The sequence below is a fragment of the Schistocerca americana genome, chromosome X, assembly GCF_021461395.2.
Source record: "Schistocerca americana isolate TAMUIC-IGC-003095 chromosome X, iqSchAmer2.1, whole genome shotgun sequence".
NCBI classification, from domain to species: domain Eukaryota; kingdom Metazoa; phylum Arthropoda; class Insecta; order Orthoptera; family Acrididae; genus Schistocerca; species Schistocerca americana.
Genome location: NC_060130.1, coordinates 100,922,177 through 100,935,099, shown reverse-complemented (window position 1 = coordinate 100,935,099; position 12,923 = coordinate 100,922,177). Strand labels below are relative to the sequence as shown.

Genomic DNA, 12,923 nt, shown 5'->3' with positions numbered 1-12,923 from the left:
TTACCATATTTACCCGATTATAAGATGAGGGTTTTTCCCAAATTTGTCATTCAAAAAATACGAGGTCATCCTATATTCGCAAATTAAACTATTGCTGTGGTCATTAACATTTTTACATTGTTTAATAGATTAATATAGGGATTGTCTTCTATTTGTAGGACACGCTTCAGCTATAGCCGTTTCATACATATTTATTTTGAACAATCTCGCATTCAAATAAGCTCAAGACTTCCAGGTACTCAGAAAACCATGATACAGCATCGACCTTTCTTGAACAACCACAATAGTAATACATACCTCTGGCTTAGAGAAACAACTGAAAGATTTGAAAGCAAATAAATCACTAGGTCTGGATTGAATCCCAATTTGGTTTTACAAATGGACCTGCAAAATTACAGAGCAATATTCCTAACTTTGGTTCGCTGCAAAATCCTTGAACATATAATATGTTCAAATATAATAAACTTTCTAGAGACTGAGAAGCTTTTGTCAACGAATCAGTATGGTTTTAGAAAGAATCGCTTGTGTGAAACTCAGCTTGCCCTATTCTCACATGATATACTGTGAACTGTAGATGAAGGTTTAACAGGTAGATTCCATTTTTCTACATTTCTGGAAAGCATTTGACATGGTGCCCCATTGCAGGCTGTTAATGTTGGTACAAGCATATGGAACAAATTCACAGATATGTGAGTGGCTTGAAGACTTCTTAAGTAATAGAACCCAGTACGTTGTACTCAATGGTTGATGTCCATCAGAGACGAGGGTGTCATAAGGATTGCCCCAGTGAAGTGTTATAGGACAACTGTTTTTCTCTATATACATCAACAATTTGGCAGATAGGGTGGGCAGCAATCTGGAGTTATTTGCTGATGATGCTATTGTGTACAGTAAGGTGTCAAAGTTGAGTGACTGAAGGAAGATACAAGATGACTTGGACAAAATTTGGAGACAGATTGCTCTAAATGTGGAAAAATGTAAATTAATGTGGATAAGTAGGAAGAACAAACCTGTGATGTTCAGTTACAATATTTGTCAATTCATTTAAATATCTAGGCGTAACATTGTAAAGCAATGTGAAATGGAACAAGCATGTGAAAACTGTGGTAGGAAAAGTGAATAGTCGACTTTGGTTTATTGGGAGAATTTTACGAAAGAGTGGTTCACCTGCAAAGGAGGCTACATATAGAATGCTGGTGAAACCTATTCTTGAGTACTGTTGAAGTGTTTGGGATCCGTACCAGGTCATATTGAAGGGAGACATTGAAGCAATTCAGAGGTGGGCTGCTACATTTGTTACCCGCTGATTCAAACAACACGTGTGTTACGGAGATGCTTCAGAAACTTAAATGGGAATCTCTGGAGTGAAGGCGATGTTCTTTTCAAGACACATGTTGAGAAAATTTAGAGGACTGGCATTTAAAGTTGACTGCCAAATGATTCTACTGCCACCAACACTCACTGCGTTTAAGGACTATGAAGGTAAGATTCGAGAAATTATGGCTCATACAGAGGCACATAGATAGTCGTTTTTCCCTTGGTCTATTTTCGAGTTGAACAGGAAAAGAAATGGCTAGTAGTGGTACAGGGTACCCTCTGCCAAGCACTGTACAGTGGCTTGTGGAGTATCTACATAGATGTAAACCGAGTACAACTGTTATTGTAAGAATAAATTGCAGTGGAATGGCCTGTTGTGGAGATCATACCAACAGATGTCACTAACTTTTGTTCTTTGGGGTACACAGTGCAAAATATGTCTTTCAATGACATGATTATTACAGATATCAGCCAGCTACACTGCTCTGCAAATTGTTTTTATTTTGTATCATTCATGATAAGCCCATTTCAGCATATTGCCATCATCAGGTGCTGGTCTTAATATAATGGTCTGTATGATCAGCAAAGTTATAATACATTGTTAGGTGTTTTTACCTTACATGTAACATCATTGCTGTAGTGTCTTTTTTAAGAATCATTACTTTCTCCTACATGTACGCTGGAGATGTATATCCGATTTCAGTTGGTTTCAATGTGTGCTATTTCTCTGACAGCTCGCATGACAGTGGATTAGTGACATTACATGTTTACATAGTTACCATTATAAATAAGTGATATGTGGGAACTCAGTTGTTTATTATTATTATTATTATTATTATTATTATTATTATCATCTTTTCTCAGATGTTATGTCTGGTTAAAAATGGAAAGTGACGCGGACCTTGATCAAGTGTCACTTCCTTTTAACTGTACGGTATATGTTACATTGCATTTAGGAACTTTCGGGTAATTGAACAAGTATCAATAATTACAGATTTCTGTAGTTGTATATATACGTTTGGATGTAGCTGTATTGCATTGATGTACTGGTGGATATTGTGTGGTATGACTCCTGTAGTTGATAGTATAATTGGTATGATGTCAGCTTTATCCTGATGCCACATGTCTTTGACTTCCTCAGCCATTTGGATGTATTTTTCAATTTTTTCTCCTGTTTTCTTCTGTATATTTGTTGTATTGGGTATGGATATTTCGATTAGTTGTGTTAAGTTCTTCTTTTTATTGGTGAGTATGATGTCAGGTTTGTTATGTGGTGGTGTTTTATCTGTTATAATGGTTCTGTTCCAGTATAATTTGAATAAATCATTCTCCAGTACATTTTGTGGTGCATACTTGTATGTGGGAACATGTTGTTTTATTAGTTTATGTTGTATGGCAAGTTGTTGATGTATTATTTTTGCTACATTGTCATGTCTTCTGGGGTATTCTGTATTTGCTAGTATTGTACATCCGCTTGTGATGTGATCTACTGTTTCTATTTGTTGTTTGCAAAGTCGGCATTTATCTGTTGTGGTATTGGGATCTTTAATAATATGCTTGCTGTAATATCTGGTGTTTATTGTTTGATCCTGTATTGCAATCATGAATCCTTCCGTCTCACTGTATATACTGCATTTTCTTAGCCATGTGTTGGATGCGTCTTGATCTATGTGTGATACGGGTGCTTGCCATGTAGTGTTTTCTTTTTCCAATTTACTTTCTTCATATCTGTTGATGTTATGTGATCTAAAGGGTTGTAGGAGTGGTTATGAAATTGCAATGGTGCAGCCAATGTATTTATATGAGTGATTGCTTTGTGTATTTTGCTAGTTTCTGCTCGTTCTATAAAGAATTTTCTTAAATTGTCTACCTGTCCATAATGCAGGTTTTTTATGTCGATAAATCCCCTTCCTCCTTCCTTTCTGCTTAATGTGAATCTTTCAGTTGTTGAACGTATGTGATGTATTCTATATTTGTGGCATTGTGATCGTGTAAGTGTATTGAGTGCTTCTAGGTCTGTGTTACTCCATTTCATTACTCCAAATGAGTAGGTCAATATTGGTATAGCATAAGTATTTATAGCTTTTGTCTTGTTTCTTGCTGTCAATTCTGTTTTCAGTATTTTCGTTAGTCTTTGTCTATATTTTTCTTTTAGTTCTTCTTTAATATTTGTATTATCTATTCCTATTTTTTGTCTGTATCCTAGATATTTATAGGCATCTGTTTTTTCCATCGCTTCTATGCAGTCGCTGTGGTTATCCAATGTGTAATCTTCTTCTTTAGTGTGTTTTCCCTTGACTATGCTATTTTTCTTACATTTGTCTGTTCCAAAAGCCATATTTATATCATTGCTGAATACTTCTGTTATCTTTAGTAATTGGTTGAGTTGTTGATTTGTTGCTGCCAGTAGTTTTAGATCATCCATGTATAGCAGATGTGTGATTTTGTGTGGGTATGTTCCAGTAGTATTGCATCCATAATTTGTATTATTTAGCATGTTGGATAGTGGGTTCAGAGCAAGGCAGAACCAGGAAGGACTTCATGAGTCTCCGTGGTATATTCCAGGCTTAATCTGCATTGGCTGTGATGTGATATTATTTGAATTTGTTTGGATAGTAAGTGTGGTTTTCCAATTTTTCATTACTTTGTTTAGGAACTTTATCGATTTAGGATCTACTTTGTATATTTCCAATATTTGTAGTAACCATGAGTGGGGTACACTATCAAAAGCTTTTTGGTAATCAATGTATGCATAGTGTAGCGACCTTTGTTTAGCTTTAGCTTGATATGTCACCTCTGCATCTATTATCAGTTGCTCTTTACATCCTCGTGCTCCTTTGCAACAGCCTTTTTGTTCTTCATTTATAATTTTGTTCTGTGTTGTATGTGTCATTAATTTCTGTGTAATGACTAAAGTTAATATTTTGTATATTGTTGGTAGGCATGTTATGGGGCGATATTTAGCTGGGTTTGCTGTGTCTGCTTGATCTTTAGGTTGAAGATAAGTTATTCCATGTGTAAGTATCAGGGAATGTGTATGGGTCTGCAATGTAGCTGTTAAATAATTTAGTTAGATGTGAATGTGTTGAGGTGAATTTCTTTAGCCAGAAATTTGCTATTTTATCTTTTCCAGGGGCTTTCCAATTGTGAGTAGAATTAATTGCTTGGGTGACTTCATGTTGCAAAATTATCACTTCAGGCATTTGTGGTATCATCTTGTACGTATCTGTTTCTGCTTGTATCCACCGTGCATGCCTGTTATGTTGTACCGGGTTTGACCATATGTTGCTCCAGAAGTGTTCCACGTCTGTTATGTTTGGTGGATTGTCTATTTTAATGTGTGTGTTATCTATTGTCTGGTAAAATTTCTTTTGGTTTGTGTTGAATGTTTGGTTTTGTTTCCTTATATTTTCACTTTTTTTGTATCTTCCAAGTCGTTTGGCCAATGCTTGTAATTTCTGCTTCTTTTCATCTAATTGCTCTATCATTTCTTGTTGTGAGATTTTACCTAACCTTTTCCGTTTTTTTTCTGACATTTCATTTCTTATAAATTGTGTTAGCTGTCCGATGTCTTTTCTCAGTTTTTCTATTCTGATCTGTAGCCTGTGTTGCCACGCTGGTTTTGTGGGTTTCTTCTGTGTGTTGGTTGGTTCTGATCTCTGCCTAGTGTGTATATTTAGTGTAGTGGGTGCTCCTATATAAACCAGTAGTTGTAACTCTTCCATAGTTGTGTTTTCATTTATTTTGTTGTGTATGATTGTGTTGATAGTTTTTATTGTTGTTTCGACTTGTGGGTTATTTGGCGGTCTATGCAAGAATGGTCTAATGTCTGTATTTGTGTCTTTGTATTCTATATATGTCAGCTGAAATTTTTCTTCTATATCTAACATGTGTGTCACTTCGTGTTCTATTTGTGCTTGTTCTGGTGGCTGTCTTAAGATTTCGTTTTCCACTGACTGTTGAATTGATGCGTGTTGTTCTTTGTTTGTTTGCTCTGGGTTGTTTGAGTCCATTACTGTATTTTCTTCTTCTTCTTCCGATTGCACATTATTTTGTTCCAGTATTTGTTGTACTTGTTGTTTGATGTTTTCTAATTCTGACTGGGGTATCCTGTTATTTTTGATTATTATACGGATCTGATCAGCTAGTCGTCGTTCTGTTAAAAATTTTAATTCTGGGTATCTGGTAATAAATGTTGTGTATACTTGTGACCTGTATCCAGTTGTGTTGGTCCCTAGGTTTGTTGCTTGGTAGTAACAGAACATGAGGTGTCGATTAACTTCATCTGACCATCTCATCCTCTGTCTTTGTTTTCCTTCTAGGGTGGTTGCAGGAAGCATATCCTGCAAAACACCTCTATTTGGATTTGAATCATTTTCCAGTTGGCTAGCAGTGTCGTTACCATTGTGGGCAGGCATAGGGTTCAAGCGTCGTCCCCGATCATGACGGCGCTTGTCCGAGGCTTCTTTAGTTCTGTCCTGAAGCAACTAATCACACTAAAAGGGGGGTTAGCCCTATTAGTGGTTCTTTTCGTCGCCTTTTACGACTAGCAATTCTTTTCCCGGGCCTCCACGGGAATAATAATAATAATAATAATAATAATAATAATAATAATAATAATAATAGGTTTGGTTCAAATTATGTTTTTTGCCTGGAGTTTGGTTTAGTTATATTTGAGATTTTTATTTTACATTTTTAATTTTTTCTTAACGATTTTGTTATTGTCTTTGATTTATGTTGGTGTTACGACTTTGTGTTATATTCTTCACGTTATTATTGCTGTTACTATGGATATGTGTTATTTAGCGTCCCCGATTTATTACTTTACCTGTTTAAAGTTTTCTATGTACTTTTTGTGCTTTAGGTTGGTTTGTTTGTCCAGTAAATTTTTAGGGTTATGTATGCATGCCAATATATCTCTATTTCCTCATGGATGTTCCCTTCTGCATAATATGGAGGATTTCTAGTGCTTTGTCTATAGGTTTTACATAGTGTTTTTCTGTTTGTAGATGTTGAAAAAACGTGGATGGGTTGTTTTTACTATCTCTGGTGTGCTCTTCATATTTAATTTTGAAGTTTCTACTGGTTTGTCCTATGTAGAATTTGTGGCATGTGTAACACATACATGCAGCAACCCTACAAATTTACTGAATGAATAAACCCACCTAAAGCACAAAAAGCACATAGAAAACTTTATTCACATTACAAATCAAGAAAATGGGTAAAGTAATATACCAGAGCCGCTAAATAACACTACCCACAGTAACAGCAATAACGACATGAAAAGCATAAAACAAAGACATAACACCACCATTAATCATAGGCAATAACAAAATTATTATAAAAAAATTAAAAATGTAAAATAAAAATTTCAAATAAAACTAAAACAAACTCCAGGCAAAAGCATGATTAGAAACAAACCACCACTTATTTATACTGGTAACTATGTGAACACGTAATATCGCTGATCCACTATCATCCAAGCTGTCAGAAATATAGTATACATGGAAACCAACTAAAATCAGATATACATCTCCTGTGTACACCTAGGAGAAAGTAGCGATTCTTAAAAAGACACTATAGCAATGATGTTACATGTAAGGTAAAAACACCTAACGATGTATTATAACTTTTCTCATCATAGTTACAGACCTATATATTAAGACCATCACTTAATTATGTATTTAGAGAGCACCTGATGATGGCAATGTGCCGAAATGGGCTCACTGTGAATGACACAAAATAAAAACAACTTACAGACCAGTGTAGCTGACTGATATTCATAATAAGATGTCACTGAACTGTGGGACGAGTAGAAGTTAGAGAATTGGACTGAATTGTAATTGCGACCTGTTGTTACATATGACCTGCACGCTGCTCAAGCTCAGCACTATGGAACACTGGAGGAGGAACAGTGACAGCAGCTTGGCTGGGAACTACAATGAGTGCCAGGAGGGGAGTGTTGAGTGGGCAGCAAATTTTGTCATGCAGCCAACCACGAGCATGAATACTGTGTACTTTGGCTTTTTATAAACATCTACCATGTTTAAATGGCAGTTTGTCTGAATCCATTTGCACATGCAATCGAACTGACTTTAAAATTGGATAAATACTCAACAACATCATACAATTATGCACAAGATGCTGAAAGTCTGGATTAGGGCCAGTGGCATACTTACAAGTTTCGTGCAGCAATGCTGTTGGTGCTAACCATGAGATATGACGGGTAGGATAAGGGTGTGTCACCTGCTAGTTCTACACAGCCAATGAGAGGTGGATGATATGTTTGGAAGCAAGAAACATTTTAACATCTTCACATCAACATAGACGTGAAAGCCACTGTGTGTTAAAAAAAAAAAAAAAAAAAAAAAAAAACACCAGCTGTGGTCTCAGCGAACTACTTGTGACAATAAAGATAAAAGTTTCGCAGATGTCTTGTTACAATGGTGATTAAAAACCGTGGTACCACAGATGACAAGCTAAGTAAACAAAAATGGCAATGAAGTTAAAAATTAAACAATTTCTTTTTATTTCTCCTTGTATTAGTAAAAATTAAGACAGTAAATGGTATAAGTTCTAGAATTGATATGTTAACTTTTCCGGCTGATACCTTGCATCAATAAAAGTTTGTAATTTTGATTTGTCAGAATACATTAAAAAAATAAATTTCTCTCAAGAAGCCTCCTTTAAAAAAAAAAAAAGGGGTGGTATCTTCTATTGAGGGTTGTCTTATACTCGGGTAAATATGGTACATCACATATAACATGATAAAACTGCTTTACAATAATAACTGATCATCATAGTATCAGCTACAGCCCATAGTTTTGTGCTTTATGATGTAAGCTTCAGTCAAATTGTGCTTTACTAAAGCAAAATAATATTCAACTAATCACAATCCTCATTTTTTTTCCTTTATTCATGCACAATTATGATGCTAATATTCATATATTCAATTAACTGTGCTTATATCCTATCCTCTTTAACACCACCACCAACACCACTACTATTGCGAAACAGGTCAAACAACAAAAGTTACTGTTAAATAACTGAGTTTCCATACACAAGATGTCTTAGGCCAAGCTAATCCCTTCATCACCTAATCAAAATAATTCCTGTTTTGATATACCTGAGGCAACATACCTATGTACATGTTGTCTCATTTCTGCTGCCACAGAACTCTGAAGACCAGTGCTCTGAAAAATGATGAATCTCACTAACAATTATCTTGCACTTTCATTTTCATGAATTTATTTCTTGTGCATCTGTAATAAACATATAGGTTCAATATAACCTTTCTCAGTTTTCTTTACATCCATTACAGAACATGTACAGGTCCTCTCCTCATTATGACAGAAATAATCTACATTACAACACAAGTCATCTTGGCACAACTATATTAAACACTTGCTGACATCCTCAACAATGTATTTAGTTTGCAAGCTCTGTATTTAAGTTTTTTTTAAATGCGAACATTTTTAGGTTAGGCTTTACCATGACTGTTACTGACATTAAAGTTTTTATTGTTTACAGTATATAACAGTCTTTATATTATGCAAGCTGACTTGACTGGTCTGCAACCTAACCAAATTCCCCACAGATTTCTCAGTTTTGTGTGTTTGTCAGATACTGTCCCTCACAGTAAATTTAGTTTTTCCTCCCTCCCTCTTACTATACATTTCTTGGGAATTTAACATCACATCAGCAGTACAATCATTAATGGAACATCACTTCACATTTTTCCTGAGATTGAAAAATGCATCTGTTGAAGGAAATGCCCCAGCATTTACCTAGATAAATTATATCTACCTGAACTAAGGTGATATCAAATAAAGATTCGTTCTGAATAACAATTCAGTTATTATGTCACAGTGCAACCAACATGATTAGGTCCAATGTTCCACAAACATGAATATCATTAGAGAAAACAAATTCTCTGCATTGCCCTAATACTCAAATTCTCCAATGTATTTCCAAACATGACTAACATGAAACTTCCTGGCAGATTAAAACTGTGTACCATACCCTGACTCAAACTCAGGACCTTTGCCCTTCGCAGGCAAGTGCTCTACTAACAGAGCTACGTAAGCACAATTCACGACCCATCCTCAAATCTTTACTTCTGCCAGTACCTCATCTCTTACCTTTCAAGAGCACTTTCCCGTGAAAGGAAAATTTCCAGGAATTTTCATATCAGCAGGTAGTCTGCTCCAGAGCGAAAATTTTGTCCTCTTAACTTATAGTTCACACAAAGTTCTTTCAATCGCAGGAGTTTTGCAGATGCTTAAAATCAACTTCAATGCTGTTCTCTTATGTATACATCCAATTCATGAAGTGTTACTTCACAGAACTACATTGTCCACTGCAGTCTTCTAAAAGGATTACATTTTCTGCCTGGCAGATTTTCAATGTATATAAGCTTTCATCCCCTCTGCTTTTCCACAAAAAGTTCAGCGAAATTTCTGAGATACATACCATGCAGTACCTGCTTAAACAAGCAGGAATACTTTCTCTCTGGTCCTTAAACGTTTCATAGCAACACTAAATACAATCTTTCATTGAGCAATTTATAGCAAACATACTGTATTCCTAAGCACATACTGATAATGACATAAAGCAATCCAAACAAATCTGTGCTATCAGACTTCCTCGAACTCTTTTCTACATTTGCAACAAATAAGTTTCAGTATGATATACATCTAATGTGACCTCAAAACTTCCCTAAATCTCATTCAGACTTGCACAGTTCTCATTTGTTTTCATAAGTCACAAATTTGTTTGTGTTTCATAAGTGCTAGTAACTCCTGTAAAGACAATCTCACATGCCATTTAAATGAAGATTTATGGTTCTCTCACTAGCATCCTATGTTTCTGCTGAACTGATAATGAAGGATATCATCTGAACCTGGCACCTCCTTATTTTTTTCAGATACCTTTTTCCAGTCATCTTTATTAGCATTTGATAAATTACCACCTGACTGAATCATGTCTCTATTTATTCCGCAAATTCTTTTGAATGTATGGGCCCACAGCCATTGCGAATTTCATGAAGGAAGTCATTTTTCTGTGTAGGCTGTTTTATTTTGAAATTCTGAACTAAACCCCTTCTTTCAAAATACACTGAAGAGCCAAAGAAACTGGTACATCAGCCCAATATCGTGTAGGACCCCCGCAAGCACACAGAAGTGCCACAACACAGTGTCGCATCAACTCGACTAACATCTAAAGTAGTGCTGCAGGGAACTGACACCATGAATCCTGCAGGGCTGTCCATTAATCTGTAAGAGTACGAGGGGGTGGAGATCTCTTCTGGACAACACGTTGCAAGGCATCCCAAATATGCTCAATAATGTTCATGTCTGGGGAGTTTGGTGGCCAGCGGAAGTATTTAAACTCAGAAGAGTGTTCCTGGAGCCACCCTGGAGCAATTCTGGACATGTGGGGTGTCGCATTGTCCTGCTGGAATTTCTGAAGTCCGTCGGAATGCACAATGGACATGAATGGATGGAGGTGATCAGACAGGATGCTTACACAATTTTCACCTGTCACAGTCGTAACTAGACGTATCAGAGGTCCCCATCACTCCAACTGCACATGCCCCACACCATTACAGAGCCTCCACCAGCATGAACAGTCCCCCGCTGACATGCAGGGTCCATGGATTTACGAGGTTGTCTCCACACCCCTACATGACCATCCGCTCAATACAATTTGAAACGAGACACGTGCGACCAGGCAACATGTTTCCAGGCATCAAAAGTCCGCTGTCGGTGTTGATGAGCCCAGGCGAGGTGTAAAGCTTTGTGTCGTGCAGTCATCAAGGGTACACGAGTGGGCCTTCGACTCCGAAAGCCTATATCAATGGTGTTTCATTTAATGGTATGCACAATGACACTCTATGGCCCAGCATTGAAACCTGCAGCAATTTGTGGAAGGATTGCATATCTGTCACATTTAATGATTCTCTTCAGTCGCATTGGTCCCAGTCTTCGAGGATCTTTTTCCAGCTGCAGCGATGTCTAAGATTTGATGGTTTACCGGATTCTTGATATTCACGGTACACTCATGAACTGAAATTTCCTGGCAGATTAAAACTGTGTGCTGGACCGACTGACTGATTGATGAATTCAGATAGTATGGGACCAAACGGCGAGGTCATGTCCCGCAATTCGAAAGTGAGTTACAGAAGAAAGAGGGTCTGCTAAAAGTGGACGGATTCAGTCAGAGCAGTCAAATTATAAAAGCATGAACCTTGAAACACACACAGTAAAAGCACAAAAGGTGAGACCGTATTTAAAAACTGGGGAAAAAAATGGGGGGCGGTCATCGGGTCACAGACTGTGAAGACTGCAAAAGGAGTCCCAACCACAACCATACCGCCCCCACTCCAAGACTAAAGGAGAACCTTGTATCTGGAAATAAAAACCACTTTGACGGAGCAAACCGAAGACCAGGTCAACCATCTGTGGATTGGCTGCTAATATTAAATTTAAGGAAGCAGGAAGACTATACTTAGCATGAAGGGACGAAAGAACGGGACATGCCACCAATATGTGAGATATTGTCAGCCTGGTGCCACAACCACATTGTGGAGGTGAGTCGTTACGTAGGAGGAAACAATGGGTGAGCCGTGTATGGCCAATGCGTAAAACAGTGTACTCCTTCCAACAGGGGAAGAAATAAGTGCCCCAAACTGCAGTAGATTCCTTGATTGGGCAGAATTTATTACTAGGAGCAGTAGCGCTCCAGATGGCATTCCACTGTAGGGCAAAGAGAGATATGATATAGATCCGCATATCTGCAGCTGTAATCATGAAAGGAAATGGGGGTAAGTATCTGCTTCTCTAGCCAAGTGGTCTGCCAATTCATTCCCTGGGACTCCACATGACTTGGGACCCAGAGAAAGACGAGTTAACAGGTGGCACGCTCAAAGGTGCCAGACCGAGACTCTAACTCTGTTTCATATCAGCGCACACTCCACTGCAGAGTGAAATTCTCATTCTACTCCTGAAATGGTTCAACAGGAAAATCCCCACTTCATTGCTACCTCTGAGATGCTGTGTCCCATCGTTTGTGAGCAGACTATAACACCATGTCCAAACTCGCTTAAATCTTGATAACCTGTCATTGTAGTACCAGTAACGGATCTAACAACTGCGCCAGACACTTTTTGTCATATAGGCGTTGCTGACCACAGTGCTATATTCTGCCTGTTTACATACCTCTGTGTTTGAATATGCATACCTATACCAGTTTCTTTGGTGCTTCAGTGTAGAACAGCCTGCACAGGAAAATGATTTCCTTCATGAAAGTCTGAAATTTTACAGCTTATACATATCCGTTAACCTGTTAGAGACACTTTTATCATATAGCTTTCTACATGCTTTTAAAAGCTGCTAGTAACTGTTTACTTTCTTTTACAGTACCTGTGAAACACTAAAAATCCCAAATTTCATATCAGCGCACACTCTGCTGCAGAACGAAAATCTCACTCTGAAAATATCCCCTAGGCTGTGGCAAGCCATGTCCCCACAATACCCTTTCTTCCAGGACTGCTAGTTCTGGAAGGTTTGCAGATGAGCTTCTGTGAGGTTTGGAAGGTAGTAGAC

General features: G+C 37.4%; 1 protein-coding gene across 3 annotated transcripts in view; it reads right to left on the bottom strand.

Moving 5' to 3' along the window:
• The window catches only part of LOC124556680 (R3H domain-containing protein 4-like), a 113,217-nt gene that overhangs the window by 19,248 nt on the left and 81,046 nt on the right, over positions 1 to 12,923 (bottom strand). The window contains exon 6 of one of the 3 annotated variants that reach the window (XM_047130647.1): positions 8,458 to 8,510. The exons of 1 other annotated variant lie outside the window; for it this stretch is intronic. In XM_047130647.1, the coding sequence (XP_046986603.1) occupies positions 8,458 to 8,510 (53 nt within the window). Of the gene's footprint in view, positions 1 to 8,457; positions 8,580 to 12,923 lie in introns of those variants that run through there. One more of the 3 variants, XM_047130648.1, reaches the window with a different exon arrangement.